This window comes from Erithacus rubecula (assembly GCF_903797595.1).
Source record: "Erithacus rubecula genome assembly, chromosome: Z".
Classification (NCBI taxonomy): domain Eukaryota; kingdom Metazoa; phylum Chordata; class Aves; order Passeriformes; family Muscicapidae; genus Erithacus; species Erithacus rubecula.
The window spans coordinates 15,008,101-15,030,258 of NC_136661.1; the positions used below are offsets into that span (position 1 = coordinate 15,008,101).

At 39.4% G+C, this 22,158-nt stretch overlaps 1 protein-coding gene across 1 annotated transcript in view; it reads right to left on the bottom strand.

Moving 5' to 3' along the window:
- Window positions 1-325: 325 nt before the first annotated feature.
- RAB3C (RAB3C, member RAS oncogene family) overlaps window positions 326-22,158 on the bottom strand; it is a 129,006-nt gene continuing 107,173 nt past the window's right edge. The window contains exons 4-5 of the mRNA XM_079330623.1: window positions 21,781-21,905; window positions 326-8,497 (exon numbers count right to left, since the gene is read on the bottom strand). Coding sequence (XP_079186749.1) covers window positions 8,310-8,497; window positions 21,781-21,905 — 313 coding nt within the window. The 3' untranslated portion in view covers window positions 326-8,309. The remainder of the gene's footprint in view (window positions 8,498-21,780; window positions 21,906-22,158) is intronic.

The window sequence follows — 22,158 nt, forward strand, 5'->3', positions numbered from 1 at the left end:
AAAATCGAAAGAAAAGGCTTGGCCCAATTTTAAAGGATCAGCATAGAGTCAGCGTGCTTTTGCTAGGGAAATGTCTAAAAAATCTTTCTGACTATTAAGGCAAAGTCTTCAGTAAATTTTGTGAAATTCATACAGAGCTACAGTCACCAGTGCTATTGAGAGGATATTAGTGAAATGAATTATTGCAGATATAGTATCTTTGTTAATCATTTAGTAAAAAAAAATGAAGTTATTATTTTCCACTTTTAGTAAGTAAAAGAAACTAAATGAGGGGAGAGAAGTGGGGTGTAAGACCATGTCACCACAACTGAGATATTCGTGAATATAGTCTCTTGAATATTTATTGTAATTGCAAAAGGGAAAAAAAAACTTTCAGCAAAAGAATTAAACAAGCAAAATCCACTTGGTATACAGAAATCACATACAAACAGAATATCCAATGGAATACACATGGTCGCTACGTCTGCACAGAATTAGAACTCTCCATGTGGATAAAAACTTGTACTGAACATTCAGACAAGAGCTTCCACGGATTTATGGAGAAGATTCACAAAATTTATCACCCAGCAGCATTTTAGCTAACATATTTTTTAAAACCACAGTAGCTATATTGCAGTAAGAGTCAGGGGAGAAGGCAGAGATTGCGTGTCAACCCCTCACAAAGGTTTCCTAAACACGTACTTCAATTTTTCTTCAAGAATAGTTCAGCAAACAAGTTGGTTTGAGAGAACCAGAACAGCTACATGTTATCAAGGTAAGCATTTATTTTCGTGCATGTAATCACGTCTATGAGGAATTATAAAAAAGCTGGGTAAAATTATCTGCCAGCCCTTGAACTGCCAGGTCACTTAACATTAAAAAGTTTAGGGAGTCCTGTAGCAGGCTGTATATTTCCATTTTAGTGGTGTCTCATATTCTGACTCTTACTTTGTTGCTCAGCAACAATGATGTCAAGAATTTCCTTTTTATATTAAGCAATCCCAAATTTCTATCTATATACATCTTAATTTCGCTCTGGTCTATATAATTTTGTAGAAGTTTTAATGGCATTAGGTACAAAAAAAGTCTTTTTTAAGGACTTTTCACATCATTGCAAGTACTGTCATGTGCTTCTTAATGCAATTTGGCTACTTTGCTTCCTCAGAGACTGTATTTGATAACATTGGAAAGGAAACCCAGGATACTGGTTTCCAGTAGGCTTTGGAATTTCATTCTTTTCCAGAACAAGCAAATTCAAAGAAAAAACAAATAAATGCAACAAACAACCACAACTTATTCAACCTCGTACATTGTCACAAAAATGCATCAGATCAAACAAAAGATATATTTATGTACCTTTTAGTATGGTACTAATAAATATATATTTCAGGAAAACTGCCTGGCAAAACCAGTTCCCCAACTCCTCCCCATGGCCCAGGCTCAGTGGCCTATCTCTGTTTAGTAAATCCCCAATGTAGATGATACATGCCTTTGAAACCGGAGATTTAGCAAGAATTAACAGAATGAGCTTTTCTGCGGGCTCTATGGGCACTGCTGTGAACCCATGGCACATCAGTGATTCAGAGTTTAAGGTTCCAAATGTACTCAAAAGTGTTGCTGAGTACTGATGGCCTTGCTCATGTTCTTAGAGAACCATTAGAATTATGCAAGGAAGCAGGAATAAATTATTGGGTGTGTCCTTTTAATTTCATGGTTAGATTCTGGCCTGCATCTTGTTTCCATTTGTACCTCAGCTTTATGCCTACTAGTGGAGATATTGTTGAACTCTGAAAGCCATGCAAAACTGCAGTGGGTCAGTATCTTTAAGGAGGTATCTTCCATCTTTAGTATCTAGAGAAGATAAGAAATTGAATTTTCAAAAGTGACCAGTTAAGGTCACCTTCCAGTCTGCTATTCTGCTGACCATGGTTGAAGCTGTTTGGAGCATGTTAAACCAGGGCACCAACAGAAGTTTGGCAAGTCATCTGTAAGAATATCGGGTATCACTATTTATTATTTCAGGTAAGTATTATGAGTTAACTGTATCAGATTAAAGAAAATATGTCTACATGATATTATGTAATACAGGCAGACAGAGCACATAACTGACTCTTTAAGAATAAACAATTAACTCACCATAAATGCTGAGCTCTAAGAGATTCTTTTAATGCTTCTAGAGCACATGCCTTAAAAAACATAGGCAGATAGTTTGTAAATGGTTTTAAGCAATTTCTGACAGAAGGCCTGTCCCACTAGTGGTGTAACATGACAATTCTCAGGAAAGGAACTCAGAACTCTAAAAGTAAAATTGACATGCACTTGCAGTAAACATACAAATATATTTAACCATAGTCTCATATATGAAAAATAGTTTAAGTTACTCAAGAGTATTCTTATACTACACTGGTAAAGTGTTTACTATATAATATTTCTACAAGACGTGTACATTTACTAGAAATCCTAAGCCACACAGGCATCAACAGCTTGTCACACATACATGATGCTTCTCCCTTTCACTCAAGTTTATATACACTGAGTAAATAATTAAATATTGCACTTATTGGCCCATGATTCCTCATTCTTGAGGTATTAAAAAATAGAAAAAATATATATTTTTATAACATTTTTTCATGCAACATGTAAGACATTTGAAATTCACGAACGCTAGTATATAGGTTACACATTGTGACAGTCCAACTGAGTCACAACACATCTGACATTACTGACAAAATACCAAACAGGAGTTACAGAACAAACATTTCATATATCACTAGTTGCAGGTACATGTCAGAATTACTTGAGGAAATTTATCACCAAAAGTGGTAAACAATCTCTATCTAACTTTCATTTATATGTGTAATAGGTGAATAAGAAGTTATGGGAAAATCAGGACTTTTGCATCTCCCCCAGATCAGGTAGCAAGTACCTTTTTGTACAAATGACAAGCCATCTACCTCTGCTGGAACCAAGGCTAATAAACCTTTGGTCTTCAAATGTAACACATTTGATTTCCAGTGGTAAAGACAACTTAAGGGTAAATTTGGGAAAGGTGGCACTGAATAGAAACAAGCAACAGTGGGAAATGAATGAGTGTCAGAGATGTACTACTGTATATATGTCCATAATGTGTAGTCACACATTTTGCTTTACTGAATACCCCTGGATAAACAAAAGGGAGAAAAAAAAAGCAAGCTTAATTTGCAAAGGTGAACTACATTTACTCCTAAATAAAACTAGTAGAGCTCATTCAAATAATTGAAATGTGTTGCTTTTTAAATGAGACTGGACAAGTGATCAGCCTTGGAGAATCTGGAGTCAGAATGTATGGATCAATGGTGCAAATTAACACACTTTATTATCCTGTTGGCCTAAGTGAAGATATGTTGCTAAACCCCGTGAGGATGTATCTGTGAGGCTTCAAACTCATGGTCTCACATTGCTAAATCTGTCATGCTAAAGAAGAGCTAGGCTCGTACATTGTGACTCTATATGGAGCAGGCCAAGGAGGAATTGGTCTGTCATCAAAACTGAAATTTAGCTGATGCCTGTAAAAAGTTATATAATAAAACTTACTTCTCAAAAAACAAATATAGAAAAGAATTGCTCAGTAGGGGTGGAGTTTGTTAGGAGGTTACTTTTGGAACGCAATTGCAAAATAATTTTTCTGCTTTGAAAAAACAAGAGTATAACCACCATATCTAGAATTTTATCTACTTTTTTTTCCCTAAAAATGGCAGATTTAAATAATTTTCAAAGTTAATTCTCAAACTCCAGCAAATTCTCAAACTCCAGCAAATTTTGTGCATCCTGAAATAGCACTTTATTTCTAAAATAAAGAACATGCCGGTGGTATGGCTGAATATGCAGAGCTGAACAGACTGGGAAGAAAATTTAATCTTTCAGACTGGTGCTCTGGAAAAGGCCTCTGGAAAATAGATGTAGCTGCTCAGGTAATTTCTTTAGGTGTTGCATTAAGTATAAGCACAAAGGAACAAACAATTCCAGGTTACAGTCACTTACACCATTCAGAGTTGTTTAAAGGTCATTCAAAGAGTATTTTTGATAGAAAATTAGGCTAGTTCATATTTATTTAAAACACCAAATGAACAAATCTAAATAAACTAACTACCACCATCAAAAATAACAAATAAAATAATAAGTCAGTTGCACTTGTAACTTGTGAACATGAACTCTTAAAATAATGAAAAACATGCATCTGAATGTTTACCCAGCAGGGCTGGCTAGCTGTTTGGCAGGTTAGTGCACCCCAGGAACCAGTCAATCCCCATTCTCCCGGGTGCTCCCAAGGTATTTTCTGACCAGTAGCTTGAAAGTGCAGCAAGCAGCACATTGTCAGAGCATGATAAGGCTGGCACATTGCCCATGCACAGGATTAGCCTGCTGCTATAAGCTTTAGTCTAGATCATAACTTGGAAAAAGGATTGTGCTGTATTAGTTCAGCTTCAGCTGGTGCTATGGAGCTCAGGACTCTCTGCCCAAAGGCATCTCATCTCTCAGAAATTTAACATACTCTATGTATCAACTGCTGTATCTCACCAAGTGAATAAATCTCTGCTGAGGGGAGTATCTAGGGCTGGACCAATTATTTGCTGTGACATTCAGTCTTATTTCTATGTTGGAAGTGACAAGAAACTAATGCAAAGTGTGCAAGAATTTTTCACTAATATTTGTGATGAGGCTGAAAGTAGTTTTGCTTCTGCTATTCCAGTTTTTCTCTGAGCCCTCTCCTCTTCCATCACAAAATACACTGTATTGTAACCTGGTACTTGAAGGAATTGTGCCAAACTTCTGGATAGATCAGGGATATAACAAAACCTGCTTGTCTTCTCAAGGAACTCATAATCAGTGACAACTGGATATATGTGAAGAAAAAGGCATTAATTGTTTAAATTTGGACCCTTGATCAAGTTATGAAAGGTTCTTCAAAAATGTTCAGCCTACCAGAATTCAAGATAACTACAGTTCTATCATGTAAGTCAGGAGGAGCTGAACCAGACACAGGCTGCTATTGGATATTCTATCCTGTAGGAAGCCAAGAAATAATTTTAGACAGAATGAAAATTCTAACACTGCTAGTCCCCTCAGAATTCTTGGAATATTTGGGGAAGAAAAAGTGAGTTATTCCTCAAAAGCTTTTCTGTCTTCCCTGTTTCCCTACAAAAGGCAAGTTCTAGTTGAGAGAGGTATGCTCATGATGCTCATGATCTAAATGTGACCAACTTTATAGCAGAAAACTCAGTATTTCTGGTTAGCATGTGATTGCAAAAGCCAATCTGTGATGGAAAATCAATGCCTACTTTTCTGACAGTAGGTAACTCAGATTGAAAAGAAAAAGCCTGCTTGAACTTCCACATATTTTCAAGTTCAGAGAAAGTCACAAGAGGATAAATTTGGTTTGGTGGGACCACAGCAGGTCATTTTTTCCAACCTTCAATTCAAAACAGTGTCAGCTGAGAGGGCTGAGTGGTTTTCCCAGTTTTGGACAGTCTGATCTTGAAAAACTCCAAGCATTTTATTTGAACATTTAAAAAATGAATCTAACTGCACTCCATGACAATGTCTAAGTGTTGGTACAAAGTTCTGAGGAGATTTTAGATACCGACTCATTCTGCTGCTGTATTTCAGATGAGCTTTTTCCTTTTCACACATTTTTAGCACTCTAAGGAAAAGCACTACTCTGAGAGCTGCTTCCTCCAGCCACTCCATGTCAGGCAGAAGGCCAAATATGTGTGGACACCTAACAGGTTAGTTGTCTCAGGTGTTCTCCTTAGATTTTGCTGTTTCTCTTCTGCCCAGACTCCTGATGAAAATTAAAAGCAATTAATGAATCCCATTACATAAAGAACTATTTATCTACCACTCAATTTGTTTAAAAATATATATGCTAATAATGTATTTCTACCACCAATTAGAGTCTAAATGGTTATAGCCAGGCAGGGAGGGTCTTAAATTCATTGCAATGGAATACAAGCAAAGTGTGGCTGCAGCAAGGGACAACTTGAAGTCTCTTTTCCTTATAGCACTGTGCACAGGAGATTACCATTTCACATCAAACATCTCAGAGCAAAGTTGGAAGAATACTTACACTTCTAGCCATGCTGCATATTCAGGATATGCCCAAGATCCTTGACAATGTGATTAAGTATTTCCCCTCCTTGCCTGAGATGCCTCAGACTAATATTACGACCTAAAATTTGTCTAAAGAACTCAAGAGCTGAAGCTGAATTGTCTCTCAAGGCTTTCCTACTCCTTCTTCTTGAGCAGAAATCCCTGACATAACAAGAAGAGCATGGAAAACTGCCCAGTAGCCATTTCAAATGAAGCTTGCTCAACTTCATATCACTTCTGTTTTTTCCAATCAGCTGGCACCTAGTGGGTGAAAATGTGCTAGTGAAAGTGTCTCAGCGCTCTTGGCAACACCTGCTGTCATAAATGGGGGAGAGAAAAAGAGAGAGACAGGATCATGGTTTGGATGGCAAATACCTCTTCCACCTGGCTGGATCTTCACTCTTAAAAGGAGGGTGCTTTCTCTTTATGGAGGTAAATCAGTCTCCATGTCTACCAGGGGAAAAAGCTCTTAAATAAACTAGCTAACAGGACAGATGGTTTGAATACCCAGACTGAAGACAGCATTGGTTCATTTACGTTAGGCAGCCCAGGTAGAGGCCTCCTGGCATATCCATCTTGCATGTGTCTATATGCCTTGTTTGGAAGCAACTTCTACTGTGTCAAAGTGTATTTAGATTATTTAATCAAAATTTTTAATAGTGGCCATTTTCTCTTTGTGTGTATCAGGAATTCTATAAATTACCTTCAAAAAACATAAACTGTAAAGAAGGATTTCTTTGCAGCTGTGAGTCATTCAGTATACTATGTTATTTAATTTTCTTTTATTTTTCAAACTTTTCCTATTGCTGACAGTTTAAAAAATGTCAGCCTTGTCTTAAATTCTGTCTAATTGGAAAAATAAGATAATCAGTGCTTCTTCAATTATGTTGTTAATTTAAAAAGGTCACTGTAATGCTAGTAAAGAGTTGTACAAAGTACTTCAAGACCCAGATGCAAGAAACTTCCACCAATTACTAGAGGAGTAAAAAACTGTGAAATATAACTATTTTAACACTTTATCATAAAAGAATTTGTGTACTTTATTCTGCTATCTTCACAGTCTTTTGCTGATCTCTTCAATGCATTCAGCCTAAGATTAGAAATGTTGACAATTTGTTATTACTCCTAAGGTTTTAAAAAATACCAATTCTTTTGCCAAAACAAATGGGAAAAAACGAGGTTAAACTTCAGTTCACTGACACCATCAGCATTTCTGGAACAGGTCTGAGCAAAATACAGACATCTGTAGCCACTGTGGTGGTAGCTGTCTCAGTGATTGAATGGGAGAGGAAATTCCTGAAAACTGAACCATGCAGGTTTGACAGCAACATGACAAGGCAGCTTTTGGCTGTGAACAATCAAACACAATGGATTTGGCTCTGTCAGACATAATATAGGACTGCATGGTTAATGTCTCATGCAGGCAGAAATAGAAAGAGCTAGCCTTCTACTACAGGGGCAGGTAAAACTGGGATCTCTATAATGATGGAATGAGAAATTAGGTCCAATTTCAGAAAATTTTTAGATAGACATGAAGCTCCTATGTAAAAGTAAATACGCTAGCTATCCAAACAGGATGAAGTACTTAGTATCTCTGAGAGTCTGGACTGAATATCCACATCCATTCAGAAATTCACTGGGAATTTTAATGGCTTTGGGCCCAGGATCTAACTTCCTTCTAATTTCTGCAGTTTTCGGTCAGCCAGGATGTGTAACACAGTTTGCCAAGGCAATGTGCTCCAGGAAGTGCTCCCTGTACAAGTGATCTGGACAGAATGAGGGATTGGCTCACTACAGGAATGCTTCTAAATTCATTTTCAGTCAGGAAAATATGCAAGTGGCATCAGGAAGCTAACTCAAAACACCCTGACCACTACCCTAAAGATTCAACTATGAAGCGAGAGACAATTATAGGCAAACGTGGTCTGAGGACATGGCACCAGCTGAAGTGTGACATAAAACAGTAAAAAGGAAAGAGAAGTTAATATATACCCTGCATGCAAAAGCCAGGTTCTAAAATATGGATCAGACTCAGACTAAAAACTGCTCTATCCCCATATGCATATCCAAACAGCTTGATGTTAAACAAGACTGTTCTGCCAAATAAGTTAATAAGACAGTATAAATAAAGGCATATAGACCATTCATAAATACTCTGTTGGCAATAGAACACACTGGAGCTGCCTTTGCTGATAGCTGCATTAGCAGCTGCAGTTGGGCTGCTGTGGAGGAGGGGTGTCCTTTAGCTGTGTGTTCTGGTTGCTGGCAGCAATGGTGGGATTCGTCTCCAGGCTTTCTGACATTTTGTCACAGATGATATCCACAAGTCGCTCAAACGTCTGCTTGACATTAATGTTTTCCTTGGCACTTGTTTCAAAAAATTCAAATCCTAAGAAAATAAACAACATGTTTATGGTCTAGGCATGTTTTGGTATCTCCAATAATATACAAACTTCTCTTGAGCAAGAGACAGAAAGGAAACACGTAAGAACACACAAATGAAAGAAGAGCAGTCAAAATTGTAACACAATCGAAATGCACGAGTGCTTCTGGCTTTATACAAGGCCAGATAAAGTTGCAACCACTTCAAATATCTTCCCTTAGAAAAATTCTACTTCAACACAGTTTCATCTAAAAATTGATACCTCTTTCAAAGTATTATTTTAGGAATGCCCTAAAGCCATTGGAAGCAAGTAATCTGCTGCTCCATCTCTTGGTAACATGTTCCTCTGAGCATTGTTCAGTTGGAAACAGCTATTTCCTTTGTGTTATTAAGGTGGTGCCAAAATACAAAGTAATGCATAGAAAAGTACAGGTAAAAAGCCAAGCAAGAGAAAAAAAAGATTTCTGCAATTTGATATTTACTAAAGTCAGACACAAACCCAGGAGACCAAAAGGATTCTTAACTCCACAAATAGAACTAATTAAAAAAAACAAAAACAAAAACAGAAACAAAAACAACCTCCAAACCAAACCAAGCAAAACAAAAGAAAAGAACAAAAAACCCAGAAATGCATATAAGGAAGAAAACATCTTAAGTCATTTATACATTAGGACTTTTCATCTATTCATTGTGTGATTACCCCAAGGCAAAAACCAGAGCTGTCCTTAACCCTTTAGGGATGCTGGAAGTCTTTATGGAGCAGAGACAGCTGTTTTGAGCTCTCCAGAGACAATCTTCCTAGAATTCTCTTCCTTGCCTCCATTTGTACCCCAGCTCACCTCCCACATGTGTCCCATTCATCTAGGCCAGGTTTGCAGCTTGGCCATCAGCCTGCAACCTCGAGGGCTTCTGCTAGTGCTGGGTCTTCCCACATGCTTGTTTCCTTTGCAAAGAATTTGTGTTCTTTAAATTATAATTTTATAGGACTTTTCCTACATTTTCAGCCAGTTACAGCATTGCTCACCCATTCCCTGATAATTCTAAATTTTCCTCCTTTCCTGTTGTTCCGTTGCCTATGGGTTCAATATCAAAACACTTTACAAAACATCTGATTCACTGGTAGTTTTACAGTAGCCTTTGCACAATCTGGCTTAGCCTTTGCATAACTATTTTGACTCCTTCTGATTAAATCTAAATATTAATGTGCAATTATCACTGTCTTTAGTTATGAGAAAAATCCCTGTCAGAAAATTTCAATTACTTGAAACTCCTGGCAGAAGGACAGAAAACAGATCTTTGTGGGTCTGCTGGTTTGGTTTGGTTTGGTTTTATTAATGTTGTATTTAATTCTGTTTTGAAAAGCCACATGAAATTTAAATGCAAGTACTTTGATCACAATCGTATTATGTATTCAGTATGCCATCTAAACAGAATGTAATCTCCACATTCAGTCCTATAACTGTTTTCCACACAGCTTTTGCAATTTGAGTTCTACCCTAGAATTACTGCAGATAATTATATTTAGCTTGGCATGATAACCCAGTGAGAAGTAATAAGCAATGTATGAACTCAACTCTGCTCTGAATTTTTTTGTATTTTTAATTTATGTAAGGTGCTGGATGAAGCATCACAAAGTACTAAAATGTTTAAATGTATAAGAGCTAAGTAAGTACCAGTGAAAGCAAGTGTTTATAGGGAGTTTAGATAACAACAGCTACAAATATTGTACAGGAAGTCTTCCTCTTAGTATCAGGAAGAAGTGTAAGGACAAGCTCACCAGTATGAGAATACATTGCCATAAAAACTTTTCCATTACACATTTCTCTGCAAAGCAGAACAACTGTGAATAATAAAAGACTTTCTAGAAAAATTACATACAGGAATACAGTTAGTATCTATACAATATTTCTTTAGTTTAGCTTTTCTTGCATATTTCTTTTGTTCTAAACTAGAAGGAAAATGAGGAAAGCCAGTGCAGCATCACTTGCTGGTGACTTTGGGCCTCCTGCAGAGCTCCATGCAGGAGAAAGCTGTTCAGATCATTTGGGAGTTGCTTGGGGAAAGGAAGATCCTCCACAATTTCAGTATGCTGTTGAACTCTAGCCCAGCAACACAATCAAGAATCTTCCACAACTCTCTGCAGGAAGCAAGAGGAAGGCAGCTTTTCCACAGAGGAACTAGCAGAAACCCACGGCAGAAGGATTGAGGGACAATGGGGGAATGGTAGATGAAAGCTTTGGAGATGATAGGAAGAACAAAGAATCTTAAAGACATTTAGGAGTGCAACAGTTTTTACAATTATAAAGATGGAATAATGAGCACATCAGATGATCATGAAATATCAGATATGTGGGTAAGAGACCTGGATGGAGGAAAGCAGAAAATGAAAGGAAACTCACAAAGAAGAGAGGACATTCATGTCAAGAAATATAACAAGGATAAGATCAAGAAAGGGCCACTGTCATGGTGAGGATGTTTTGTATGAGAACATAATGAAAAACTACAAGGCACCCATTCTCCAAGTCAAATGGAGGGTTAGAGAGTGCCAAACACAAAATAATTGATTCAAATAAAGTACTGCTGTGGTGATTTCTATGGAATTTCAGATATTATTTCAATATAGGAAAGAAACTGCAGTCATAGCAGTGGTGTAGCTGGATATCAGGCAATGATAGTATTCCATCATCTTAGACATTAATTGCCTGGACCCTCTAGGCTAGGCTTATCTGCATAGATGAGACAATGGACAGACCTGAGAGAAAGTGGCTGAATACCCAGTCAGCCCCACAACAAAACTATTGCTTTATTCTTTACTGGAACTGTACAGGTGGGATTTTGGACAGTCTTGGAAATTAGGCCAAATAGCTTCTGCTCTGTGCAGGCCAATGAGAGGTGCTATCTATATGCTTGGATGTGGAAATAAAATCCATCTTCCCATGGAGAGAACAGGGCACACATGTGAGCTCCTTCCAGGCAGTTCCTTCAGTAAAGCAGATACAGCTGCACACAGGTGAGACACTTGTAGATGGTCCATGGAAACTGTTCTCACAGATACAGAAATGGAAACACAGCAATCTTTTGAAGCCAATTAAGACAGTTAAGAAAAGCTTTGTACAGTTTCTGGCAATGACTGTCAAAGCATCTGGTATGTACTGAGCAAGCAGGACCAGCTGAATTACAAAAATTCAGCAGAACAGGAGTTCAGAATCCCATCTGATGCAGAGAAAGACACCATTACAAAGACCATTGCAAGAGAGGCTCCTGTAGCCACCCAAACAGCAAGTGAATGTCCTGGGCAAGGGATTCAATTTCTCATGTGAGTGTTACCTTGTACAAGATATCCCATTTAGATAGATTATTTTGTCTGGTTTGTTTGTTTAACCAAAACTCTCTCTGTGGAGCAGTTTCTCTAGGAGCTATACAGAATTTTTCCTAACAGTGTGCCTGGAATCAGCACTTGAATTCTGTTTGTTTTCATTCTGTTACAGAAGATTTTGCAGATCTTTCATCCCCGTGACATCTCCTTCTCTCCTGATTCATCTTGCAATTATTTTACTAATGGCTCATAGACACCCTAAGCTTCATAAATCCCTGTGTATGACAGCCTAAGTTCTATAACTTTCAATACTTTCTTCAGGGTTTTCTTCCACTGCTCATTGTTAATGGAGTGAAAACATTTTCTATGAGGGTATAAATGTGAAACTAGGCAGCTATCTGGTGATACCCAGGGAAGCAGAGCTCAAAGCACACCATGTTCCCACCACCTGTGATGATCTGTACTACTGACGTGGATGAGGCCAGGCAGAGGAGATTATTGCAAAGACATGACAAGCCCAAGAGGTAAGTTGGTAAGGCAGAACAGAGCTGAAACTCAGAAAACCCCAAACATCCAAGTGTTGTCTGAGTGTATGTAAAAAGTGTATGGAACATGCAATACAACATTTTAAATGCCTATTTTGTTTTTAATTCTGTTTTCCTTTGCTGATTCTTTCCCTCCTTTTCTACTACTGACTGAAAGCTGGCAAACTCTTGGCAGGTCCTACAGAGCACTACAGCAGCAGTACTAGGCAGGGCACAACTGGTGCTATTGCTCACCTGGTGACCTACAACACACACACAGCAGCTAGATGACTTTCCTAAATCATACATACAGCCAGAATTACTGTTCCTAAATCATACATACAGCCAGAATTACTGACTTTGTACCCTCTCTGCCTCACATGTGCTCTGGCTCTGTAGAGGTTCCTTCATGACTGCTCATTAACACTTATTTATGTCTGCTTTCAAAACACAGAGAAGAAAAAAGCCCAAAAAGCAGAGTCATTCACAAAGAGAAGAACATTCTGCACCCTCTCATCCTCCTGAGAAAACATGACATCAAGAGCATAGGCTAGACTGTAAATTTTAAGCATATTTCCACAGACAATACAGACAAGAACTATGCTGATGTTTCACCAGTTGATCAGGAAGGCATTTTGGTTTCAGAGTGTTTGTCTACAACAAAGAAAATATAATTTATCACCCCTGATGTTATGTTTTACAGATGTACACAAGGGTATGTTCCCTCAATAACTACCCTTCTAAACTTTCATGAAGACAAGCTTGAATTGTGGTCCTCAGTGCTGCTCAGTGTCTTGTTCAATCCAAAATTCTGACTAGCAGGAGACTGCAGCATCAGAGGAAAAAATGGTTGGAGGAAGCTGCTCCCTTTGTAAGAGTGGAATGTAAAAGGCAGGAAGTCATTAATTAATAATTTAACAATATCATTATATATAAAGGAGATATGTTAATAAGGCCTTATTTTCTTGGAATTGTATCCTGTGGGCAGTTCTGAGGGGTGCACTGGGAGGCCTTACCTTCTTGCCTGCTATGAATAGTATCTAATAAGTTTTGCATTCACATCACAGTCTGTCAGTCAAAGCAACTGCAAGACCTTTCTCCTCTGCTCAGATGTCCACTTCCTCAGAACTGTCAATATCTTTTAGTTAAAGAGAGAAAGGACACACATGCCATGACTGCAAAGGTCACCTCTCCTAGGAAACTGGGCGAAAAAGTAGCTGGAGACTTCTGCTCTTTGAAGTATCTCCTACACTAGCAACTATCTGGTTATGGCAGCAGTTCTGGTTTGTTGTGCTTTGCTCTCTAAATCATTAGGATGGGATCTCTGCTGCTCTAACAAGCCCAAACGTTGAACTATGATAAGAAAATTATTAAAACACCATTAAGCCTCAGGTCAGGACTCTGCTAATATTATCTCGGTGAAGACTGGTGCTTTATGGTCATAAAGATAGATTCAAGATAGAGAATTAAAAGGAAAGATTATTAACAGAAATGCTAAGGTATTTATCCATTCTTTAGGATGGCTGAATTTATTAACAAAAACAAAGCTAAAGGAAGACTGCCAGCTGTGGCAGAATGGACAGATACAAGGAACAGTCACAGGTCATGCTCTAGCTAACATCTCATTTTCAGTCTTTTAGAACAGAAGGTTTCATATAAATTCCAGTATTTGTGAAATTATTTTGATTTTGTATTATTTATAATTATTTATTATTATTTATTTTGTATTTATTTAGATTTTGGTTTCCAGATACCTTTTAAATGAGTGCAGTTGGGCAATAAATTAGATTTCTGGCAAAGATTTTTGTGTATGTGTTTACAGGTTGAGCAATCCCTTGCTCCCCATTGTTATTAAATTACTGCTGTAATGCAGCTCTCAGTATGTGAAGGCAATGGCAGGTTGGCTCCCCCACCCTCCCCCCCACAAGTAAAAGAACATCCTGGGGACAGGAGCCTGTAATTGTTCTGCCAATACTCTGTCTGTGATGTAACTAAACAGAAGACTGGTATTTGTCAGTGCTGTCAGTCTGTCTCTTTCCCCTGGAACTAACATTTGGCCATTAAAAAGAGCTGAAAAACAGTGAAGGATGGAAGTTTGAACAGGCATATTATAGCACAGGCCAATTATTTTCATTTTTAATGCAAAGCTAGATGCAGCCATATGTCCGTGCTCTCTCAGCTGTGGGTGACCTGCCTTGTGCACCACAGCCTCCAGTCAGCTACAGAGGCAAAACAGAACTCACTGTTCTGGCAAGCTGTGTGCTGAGGTGTCAGTTCACACTTGGTCCCTGATTTACAAGCCAAAATTACAGCATTAAAAATGCCTCTTCAGTTCAGTGCCTAAACTCACAGCTGCCGAATGTAGCGTTGCCCCCAGGGCTCAGACCCCAAGGCAAGTGAAGGTGCACCCCAGTCCTGGTGCTGGGGAGCTGCTGCCTTGTGCTCTAGCCCTGGAAGGATTCTGAAAGAAGTCATTCCTGCTCCATCTCAGCAGCAGCTCTGCTCTTGCAGGCTGGGTCAGACCACATAAAATTGTAGCCTCTCTAAGCCCTGACTACAACACTATGCCCCACTTTCAGGCTTACTGGAATGCTAAATGGTTTAATTTGAAGAAATGCAATCACAGCTCCATCGTGTCTCTGTTGTCTCCCTGGTAACACCATAACCTGCATAAATATATGAGCCAAGAACAAAATGCAAACCAAATAATCAGGGAAGGATGATTCTATTTGCAGTAAGGATTTTTCTCCATGTTTTTGGTGGAAATTATTTTCAGAGCACTGGGAATCAAGAGGAGAGAGGGTGAGAAGGGAGGGAAAGGGGAGAGGGGAAGGGAGGGAAGTTTCAGGGAAGGGAAGTTGCAGGGAAGTTTCAGGGAAGTTTCAGGTCAGGGAAGTTTCAGGTCAGGGAAGTTTCAGGGAAGTTTCAGGGAAGGGAAGTTTCAGGGAAGGGAAGGGAAGTTTCAGGGAAGGGAAGTTTCAGGGAAGGGAAGTTTCAGGGAAGGGAAGTTTCAGGGAAGTTTCAGGGAAGTTTCAGGGAAGTTTCAGGGAAGTTTCAGGGAAGGGAAGTTTCAGGGAAGGGAAGTTTCAGGGAAGTTTCAGGGAAGGGAAGTTTCAGGGAAGGGAAGGGAAGTTTCAGGGAAGGGAAGGGAAGTTTCAGGGAAGGGAAGTTTCAGGGAAGGGAAGTTTCAGGGAAGTTTCAGGGAAGTTTCAGGGAAGTTTCAGGGAAGGGAAGTTTCAGGGAAGTTTCAGGGAAGTTTCAGGGAAGGGAAGTTTCAGGGAAGGGAAGGGAAGTTTCAGGGAAGTTTCAGGGAAGGGAAGTTTCAGGGAAGTTTCAGGGAAGGGAAGTTTCAGGGAAGGGAAGTTTCAGGGAAGGGAAGGGAAGTTTCAGGGAAGGGAAGGGAAGGGAAGTTTCAGGAAGTTTCCAGGGAAGTTTCAGGGAAGGGAAGTTTCAGGGAAGTTTCAGGGAAGTTTCAGGGAAGTTTTCAGGGAAGTTTCAGGGAAGGGAAGGGAAGTTTCAGGGAAGGGAAGGGAAGGGAAGTTTCAGGGAAGTTTCAGGGAAGTTTCAGGGAAGTTTCAGGGAAGTTTCAGGGAAGGGAAGTTTCAGGGAAGGGAAGGGAAGTTTCAGGGAAGGGAAGGGAAGGGAAGGGAAGGGAAGGGAAGGGAAGGGAAGGGAAGGGACGGGAAGGGAAGGGAAGGGAAGGGAAGGAAGGGAAGGGAAGGGAAGGGAAGGAAGGGAAGGGAAGGGAAGGGAAGGGAAGGGAAGGGGAAGGGAAGGGAAGGAAGGGAAGGGAAGGGAAGGGAAGGGAAGGGAAGGGAAGGGAAGGGAGGGAAGGAAGGGAAGGGAAGGGGAAGGGAAGGGAAGGGAAGGGAAGGGAAGGGAAGGGAAGGGGAAGGGAAGGGTAAGGGAAGGGATTCAGGGAAGTGGAGGAAGGGAGGGAAGGGAGTTTCAGGGAAGTTCAGGGAAGGAAGGGAAGGGAAGTTTCAGGGAAGTTTCAGGGATAGTTCAGGGAAGTTTCAGGGAAGTTTCAGGGAAGTTTCAGGGACGGGAAGGGAAGGGAAGGGAAGGGAAGGGAAGGGAAGGGAAGGGAAGGGAAGGGAAGGAAGGGAAGGGAAGGGAAGGGAAGGGAAGGGAAGGAAGGGAAGGGAAGGGTAAGGGAAGGGAAGGGAAGGGAAGGGAAGGGAAGGGAAGGGAAGGGGACGGGAAGGAAGGGAAGGGAAGGGAAGGGCAGGGAAGGGAAGGGAAGGGAAGGGAAGGGAAGGGAAGGGAAGGGAAGGGAAGGGGAAGGGAAGGAAGGGAAGTTTCAGGGAAGGGAAGTTTCAGGGAAGGAAGGGAAGGGAGGAGGGAAGGGAAGGGAAGGGAAGGGAAGGGAAGGGAAGGAAGGGAAGGGAGGAGGGAAGGGAAGGGAAGGGAAGGGAAGGGAAGGGAAGGGTAAGGGAAGGGGAAGGGAAGGGAAGGGAAGGGTAAGGGAAGGGAGGGAAGGGAAGGGAAGGGAAGGGAAGGGAAGGGAAGGGAAGGGAAGGTGAAGGAAGGGAAGGGAAGGGAAGGGAAGGGAAGGGAAGGGAAGGGAAGGGAAGGGAAGGGAAGGGAAGGGAAGGGAAGGGAAGGGAAGGGAAGGGAAGGGAAGGGAAGGGTAGTTTCAAAGAATGGAAGTTTTAGAGAAGGGAACTTTCAGGGAAGTTTCAGGGAAGTTTCAGGGAAGTTTCAGGGAAGTTTCAGGGAAGTTTCAGGGAAGTTTCAGGGAAGTTTCAGGGAAGTTTCAGGGAAGGGAAGGGAAGGGAAGGAAGGAAGGGAAGGGAAGGGAAGGGAAGGGAAGGGAAGGGAAGGAAGGGAAGGGAAGGGAAGGGAAGGGAAGGGAAGGGAAGGGAAGGGAAGGGAAGGGAAGGGAAGGGAAGGGAAGGGAAGGGAAGGGAAGGGAAGGGAAGGGAAGGGAAGGGAAGGGAAGGGAAGGGAAGGGAAGGGAAGGGAAGGGAAGGGAAGGGAAGGGAAGGGAAGGGAAGGGAAGGGAAGTTTCAGGGAAGTTTCAGGGAAGGGAAGGGAAGGGAAGGGAAGGGAAGGGAAGGGAAGGGAAGGGAAGGGAAGGGAAGGGAAGGGAAGGGAAGGGAAGGGAAGGGAAGGGAAGGGAAGGGAAGGGAAGGGAAGGGAAGGGAAGGGAAGGGAAGGGAAGGGAAGGGAAGGGAAGGGAAGGGAAGGGAAGGGACTACTGACCATGACACAAATTGTATTCAGAGGCGTTTGCAGGTTCTCTGAATAGAGTGTGAGGCTGGTTTCTACTGCCCCTTGCAGAAAAGAATGCGAGGAATCACCCAGAAAGGGCCTGTTTAATTTTTTTTTTTTTCCTGACATTGGATGCTGACCTCTAGGAGAGATAGCATGCCAGGATAAATATAGAAAACAGACAAGTGCAACCTAGGACGTGCTTAGACATGAGGAATGCCCCTAGGTATGGTTGATCCTGGATGGCAAAGAATAAGAAGAACCTGAGAAACCAAAGAACACATAAAAATTGATGTATCTAATTAACATACACAGCAGAATGTCCCAAACAAATAGAAAAACTGTATGTCAAACTCATATGCAAATTTGCCTGTGCAGTTATTCAGACTCTACTCAAAGGTCTGTGCACACCTCTACCTGCTAATCCTTAGTTGGAATGTGGATAACAATATGAATATATCATACAGACCATGAATAGAAGAACCAAGACATCAAGCCACCTCTGAGTCACTCCTTTTTTTTCTCTTCTGAAAATATATATGACTTTTGCTGAAAGGCATGAGAGCAATATCTCAGAAAACTCTGTAAGTAATTCAGCTGGTAAGAATGCATACATTTTGCTTGCAAGGTCTAACTCTGTTTTACTAAAATGTTTTGAAGCATGTGAATGCTGACTATATTTCTATTCACTCCATAGCCAATCCATGTACTGCTGAGAGCAAATATTCATGAAGACAAAAAGGATCATTAAAATTATATTCTATGCCTTTTTTTTGGTAATGATTAATGAATAAACTACTTTAAATGTGTTTGCTGTGATAACCAAATCAATACTAATCTTGCATTAATTATTTCTCTCTGTGCTGGTTTGTCACATTTGTACACATTCAAGAATGAGGAATACTTATGTGAGGAAAAGTTACTTGACTTTATTTGATCTCATCTATTTTCATTTCATTCTAACCTTAATCTTTTAATGATTCTATTGTGTTAAACAACCGTGAACTGATTTCTGGAAAAAGCACTTTAAAAAGTGCTGAATAGGATGATAAGGAATGACTAATGCAAGTCCTTGTGTCTACGCTGGAAAAATTAAATATTTTGGGAATTGCCATATGTAAAAAAAAGTATTATGACTGAGGTCTCTGAAACCTATAGAGGTACACAGCAGGTAACAGCAAACAATTGTACACTGGTTGTTAAGAATAAAACAGGGAAGAAAAAGAAAATAAAACTATTGGGGGCCAATTCAAAGGAGAAGTAGACAACAGATGAACTGTACATCTTTAAAGGATGTTGTGGGTGATGTGATTCTATATGGCTTCAAAGACATCATTGTACAAATGCACAGAAAAATTACGAATGGGCGATTGAATATAAATGTATTGCATAAGGTTCATGAGACCCACATATAGTTTGCTATGGTCCTAGAAAGCATCACTGCATGTTCACCAGTTCAGATCCTTCACAAAGCACTGACATACACTGATTGTAGCCATGATTCATGGGAGTATTGCCCGTGTCATGTTATTAATAATAAATGTTTAAAAAAATCTTCAAAGCAAACAAGACAGATTCTGACCTCATAAACATTCTGTAACTTTCCCTCAAGGACAGGTCTGAGTTCCTAACTATTCCTTCATTTTTTTGAGAACTTTGAGGAGTGCCATGAGAGAGGTATGCAGAGGCACCACAGAACACTTGACTAGTCCAGCAGATCTCCTCCACCAGTAATGACACCTATTACTGGTTCATTTAGACCCCTTGTTTGGGTTACACTTGAGAAATAAACCTGCACAGAGATTTAAATAAATGAATGATTACACACCTTGTTACACACACTTTTCAGAGAAGAGACGAAAATAGGGTCAATTTTCCAATAACACTGTTCTCAACAGAGCACCGTGTTTCCCAGAGGGTTAAATGCCCAGTGCTCTTTTTGACCTTTAGAATATTCACCCCTGAAGGTGCATGTGTTTATGTTTTCAGTGACTTTAAATAAAAATGGCTGAAAATCAAACCACACTTGAGAACAGGAGGTGTCACAATGTAGTTTTTGTACAGCAATCATGAATTGTATTTGCTTGTGATCAACACTGAGTGCAAAGGGACCACAGTTGTAAAATGACTGGGTGGACAAAAAAATCTGTATTGTTATTTTTAAAGCTTGTCTGCAAGAGATGTATCAATTTACTGCCATAGAAGCAAAAGACAGTCCCACTTGTAAAACACAATGGGTGCCCTCCTAAACAGCCAGCAAGACCAGTGCACTTACTGCAGTTAAGGGAAAGTCTTTCTTCTGCTCTTCCTGAAACCATCTCACCCAGTTTCTGGGCAGATTGAAGATATTACAGCTGTACAGGAAATATGCAAACATTTGTGTATGCAGTCTGACTATAGTAAATGACTGGATCAGAGACACAAATTATCTAATACAATAATCTGCCCTTGAGAGAGACACAGGATATATATCTGAGAAAAGAAACCCCCTGAGTATACAAATATGGAAATAAAGAATAATCTTCTTCCATAAAGACTGAATTTTAAACCCCAGGAGTTAGAACTTGTTTTAAAGCATGAAACATGAGTTTTGATATCTATCACATTACCCTTTTTTCTTTTGTTCGAGCATTGGTTATTACATGTGAAGATTCTTCACTGTACAGCATCCAAGTTCCTCTTGTCTTCATAAATTCATGAACTTGGGGATGTTTTGTCAATTCACTGAATTTTTTTTTAATATAGGAATATGGTTCAAGGAATAGAAATTCAGATTTGTTATGTGACTTTAAAAAAAATTTCAAACTCTATAGTGACAATTTATGGCTGTCTCTAAACATTTCAGCACCTAGTCAAAATTTGTGGTAAAAGTATACCATTAGGGTTTTGGGATCTATTTGTCCCATTAATACACTTTCCTATCTTCTAGTACCATGAGTAAATATCATAAATGAGAAGAACAGATATAGAAAAATATATGTAAAAATATGACAGGTATTTCTGCAAAGACAGAAATCCTCTGTTAATCCTCTGTTAATGGTTTTGTTGCAAGAAGTTTGAGAAACTCCATTTTAAAATAATATTGGAAAGTTTTATGGATATAATCTCCTGTTCAATATTTCGTGTCATCTTTCAAGGACTAACTTATAGTTATCTTTAATGTATTCTTTCAAGGAGCTTTTTTCACGTACACAACAGTTACTAAGAGAGGTGCAATATAAAGGTATGTTATTCTGATGAAATGGTTTCTAGTAAAAGAATTGTACAAGGAGAAAAAAGTACTTTTTTATAAATAAGGTCATTGACCTATAAATATACATAACCTAAGAACCACTAGCACAAAATTAGATCTCTTAAAACATCCTTTCATCAACCTACCTATACAGCAGTAGCAACAAGGAGATCTTAGTTACACATATTTTGACCAGATTGTGCTTTTACCACACAGTTTTAAAATAAATGGCAAACCTATGCCCATAATTTATGATTCCAAGCATAAATTGACCTCTGACAATGTCAGAGTTTGATTTACACACCTGCTAAGCTTACTCTCCAGAGATCAGGAAATTTGAAGGAGAAAAGAGGCTGGTAGTAGTATTACAATGATGCTCTGGAGATTTGCCATCAAAGTTTGGCCAGTGCCACTTCAAAAACATTTCATGTTATGAAAGGATTACACTGTTGTGTAGAAACAGAAACAACAAAGGTACTCACAGCTTGGCAATTTTCTGTGTGTACAGAATTTTCTTCCCAGAGGGAGACTTTATGAAACTAGTTCATATCTACAGCTCTGTGGCTGTACAGTAGATCAGTGGATGAAGTGTTAGCAGTGGGAGTTGGACAGCAGGTATTTGAATTACTGGTATTGATAGTCATAACCCAAATCTACTCAAGTTGCCAAAAGGTCAAAGGTCTCGTAAGATTTTTCTGCATTTTCTCCTTTCCTCTCCTTTTTTTTTTTTTTTTTTATTTCCTTTTCTTTTCTTTTTCCTTTCCCTCCCCATCTCCTTTTTTTTTTTTTCTTAATTGATGAGAAAGTGCTTGGAGTTTTTTATTTACTTGTTTCTTTGTTCCATATCATAAAGGCTGTAGAAATAAAAGGGAAGCAGTGTGTGAGATTCCTTTACACTGAATGTGTCATAAACAAGTATTTACAAGTACTGTAGGAATTAATGAAATTTATTTGTGCATTCTCACAAACAATCACAAAGCTTTTGTTGTGTCTTTCTTACCAAGTTGCTCTGCTAAATGTTTTCCCCTCTCAGTGAAGATCACTCGTTCATCCTCCATGTCACATTTGTTGCCAACCAAAATAACCTGGGCGTTATCCCAAGAGTATGTTTTGATTTGAGTTGACCTTAAAAGAGAGAGGGAGAGAGGAGTCAAATCAAAGTAAATTCCCCTTAATTCAATTTCAGAGTTGCAAAAAGATGAAAAAGACAATACTGATTTGAACAACTCGGGTAACGTGATTCTGTTGAATTAAAAATTTCAAATAAACTAATGATTATCTTTCAGGCATTACTGTTATGGAGATAGTATCAATACAGGTTTTGCATAGTAAAAAATAATATTTTTCCTATACTTTTAGAAAGAAGAGATGTTCCTTT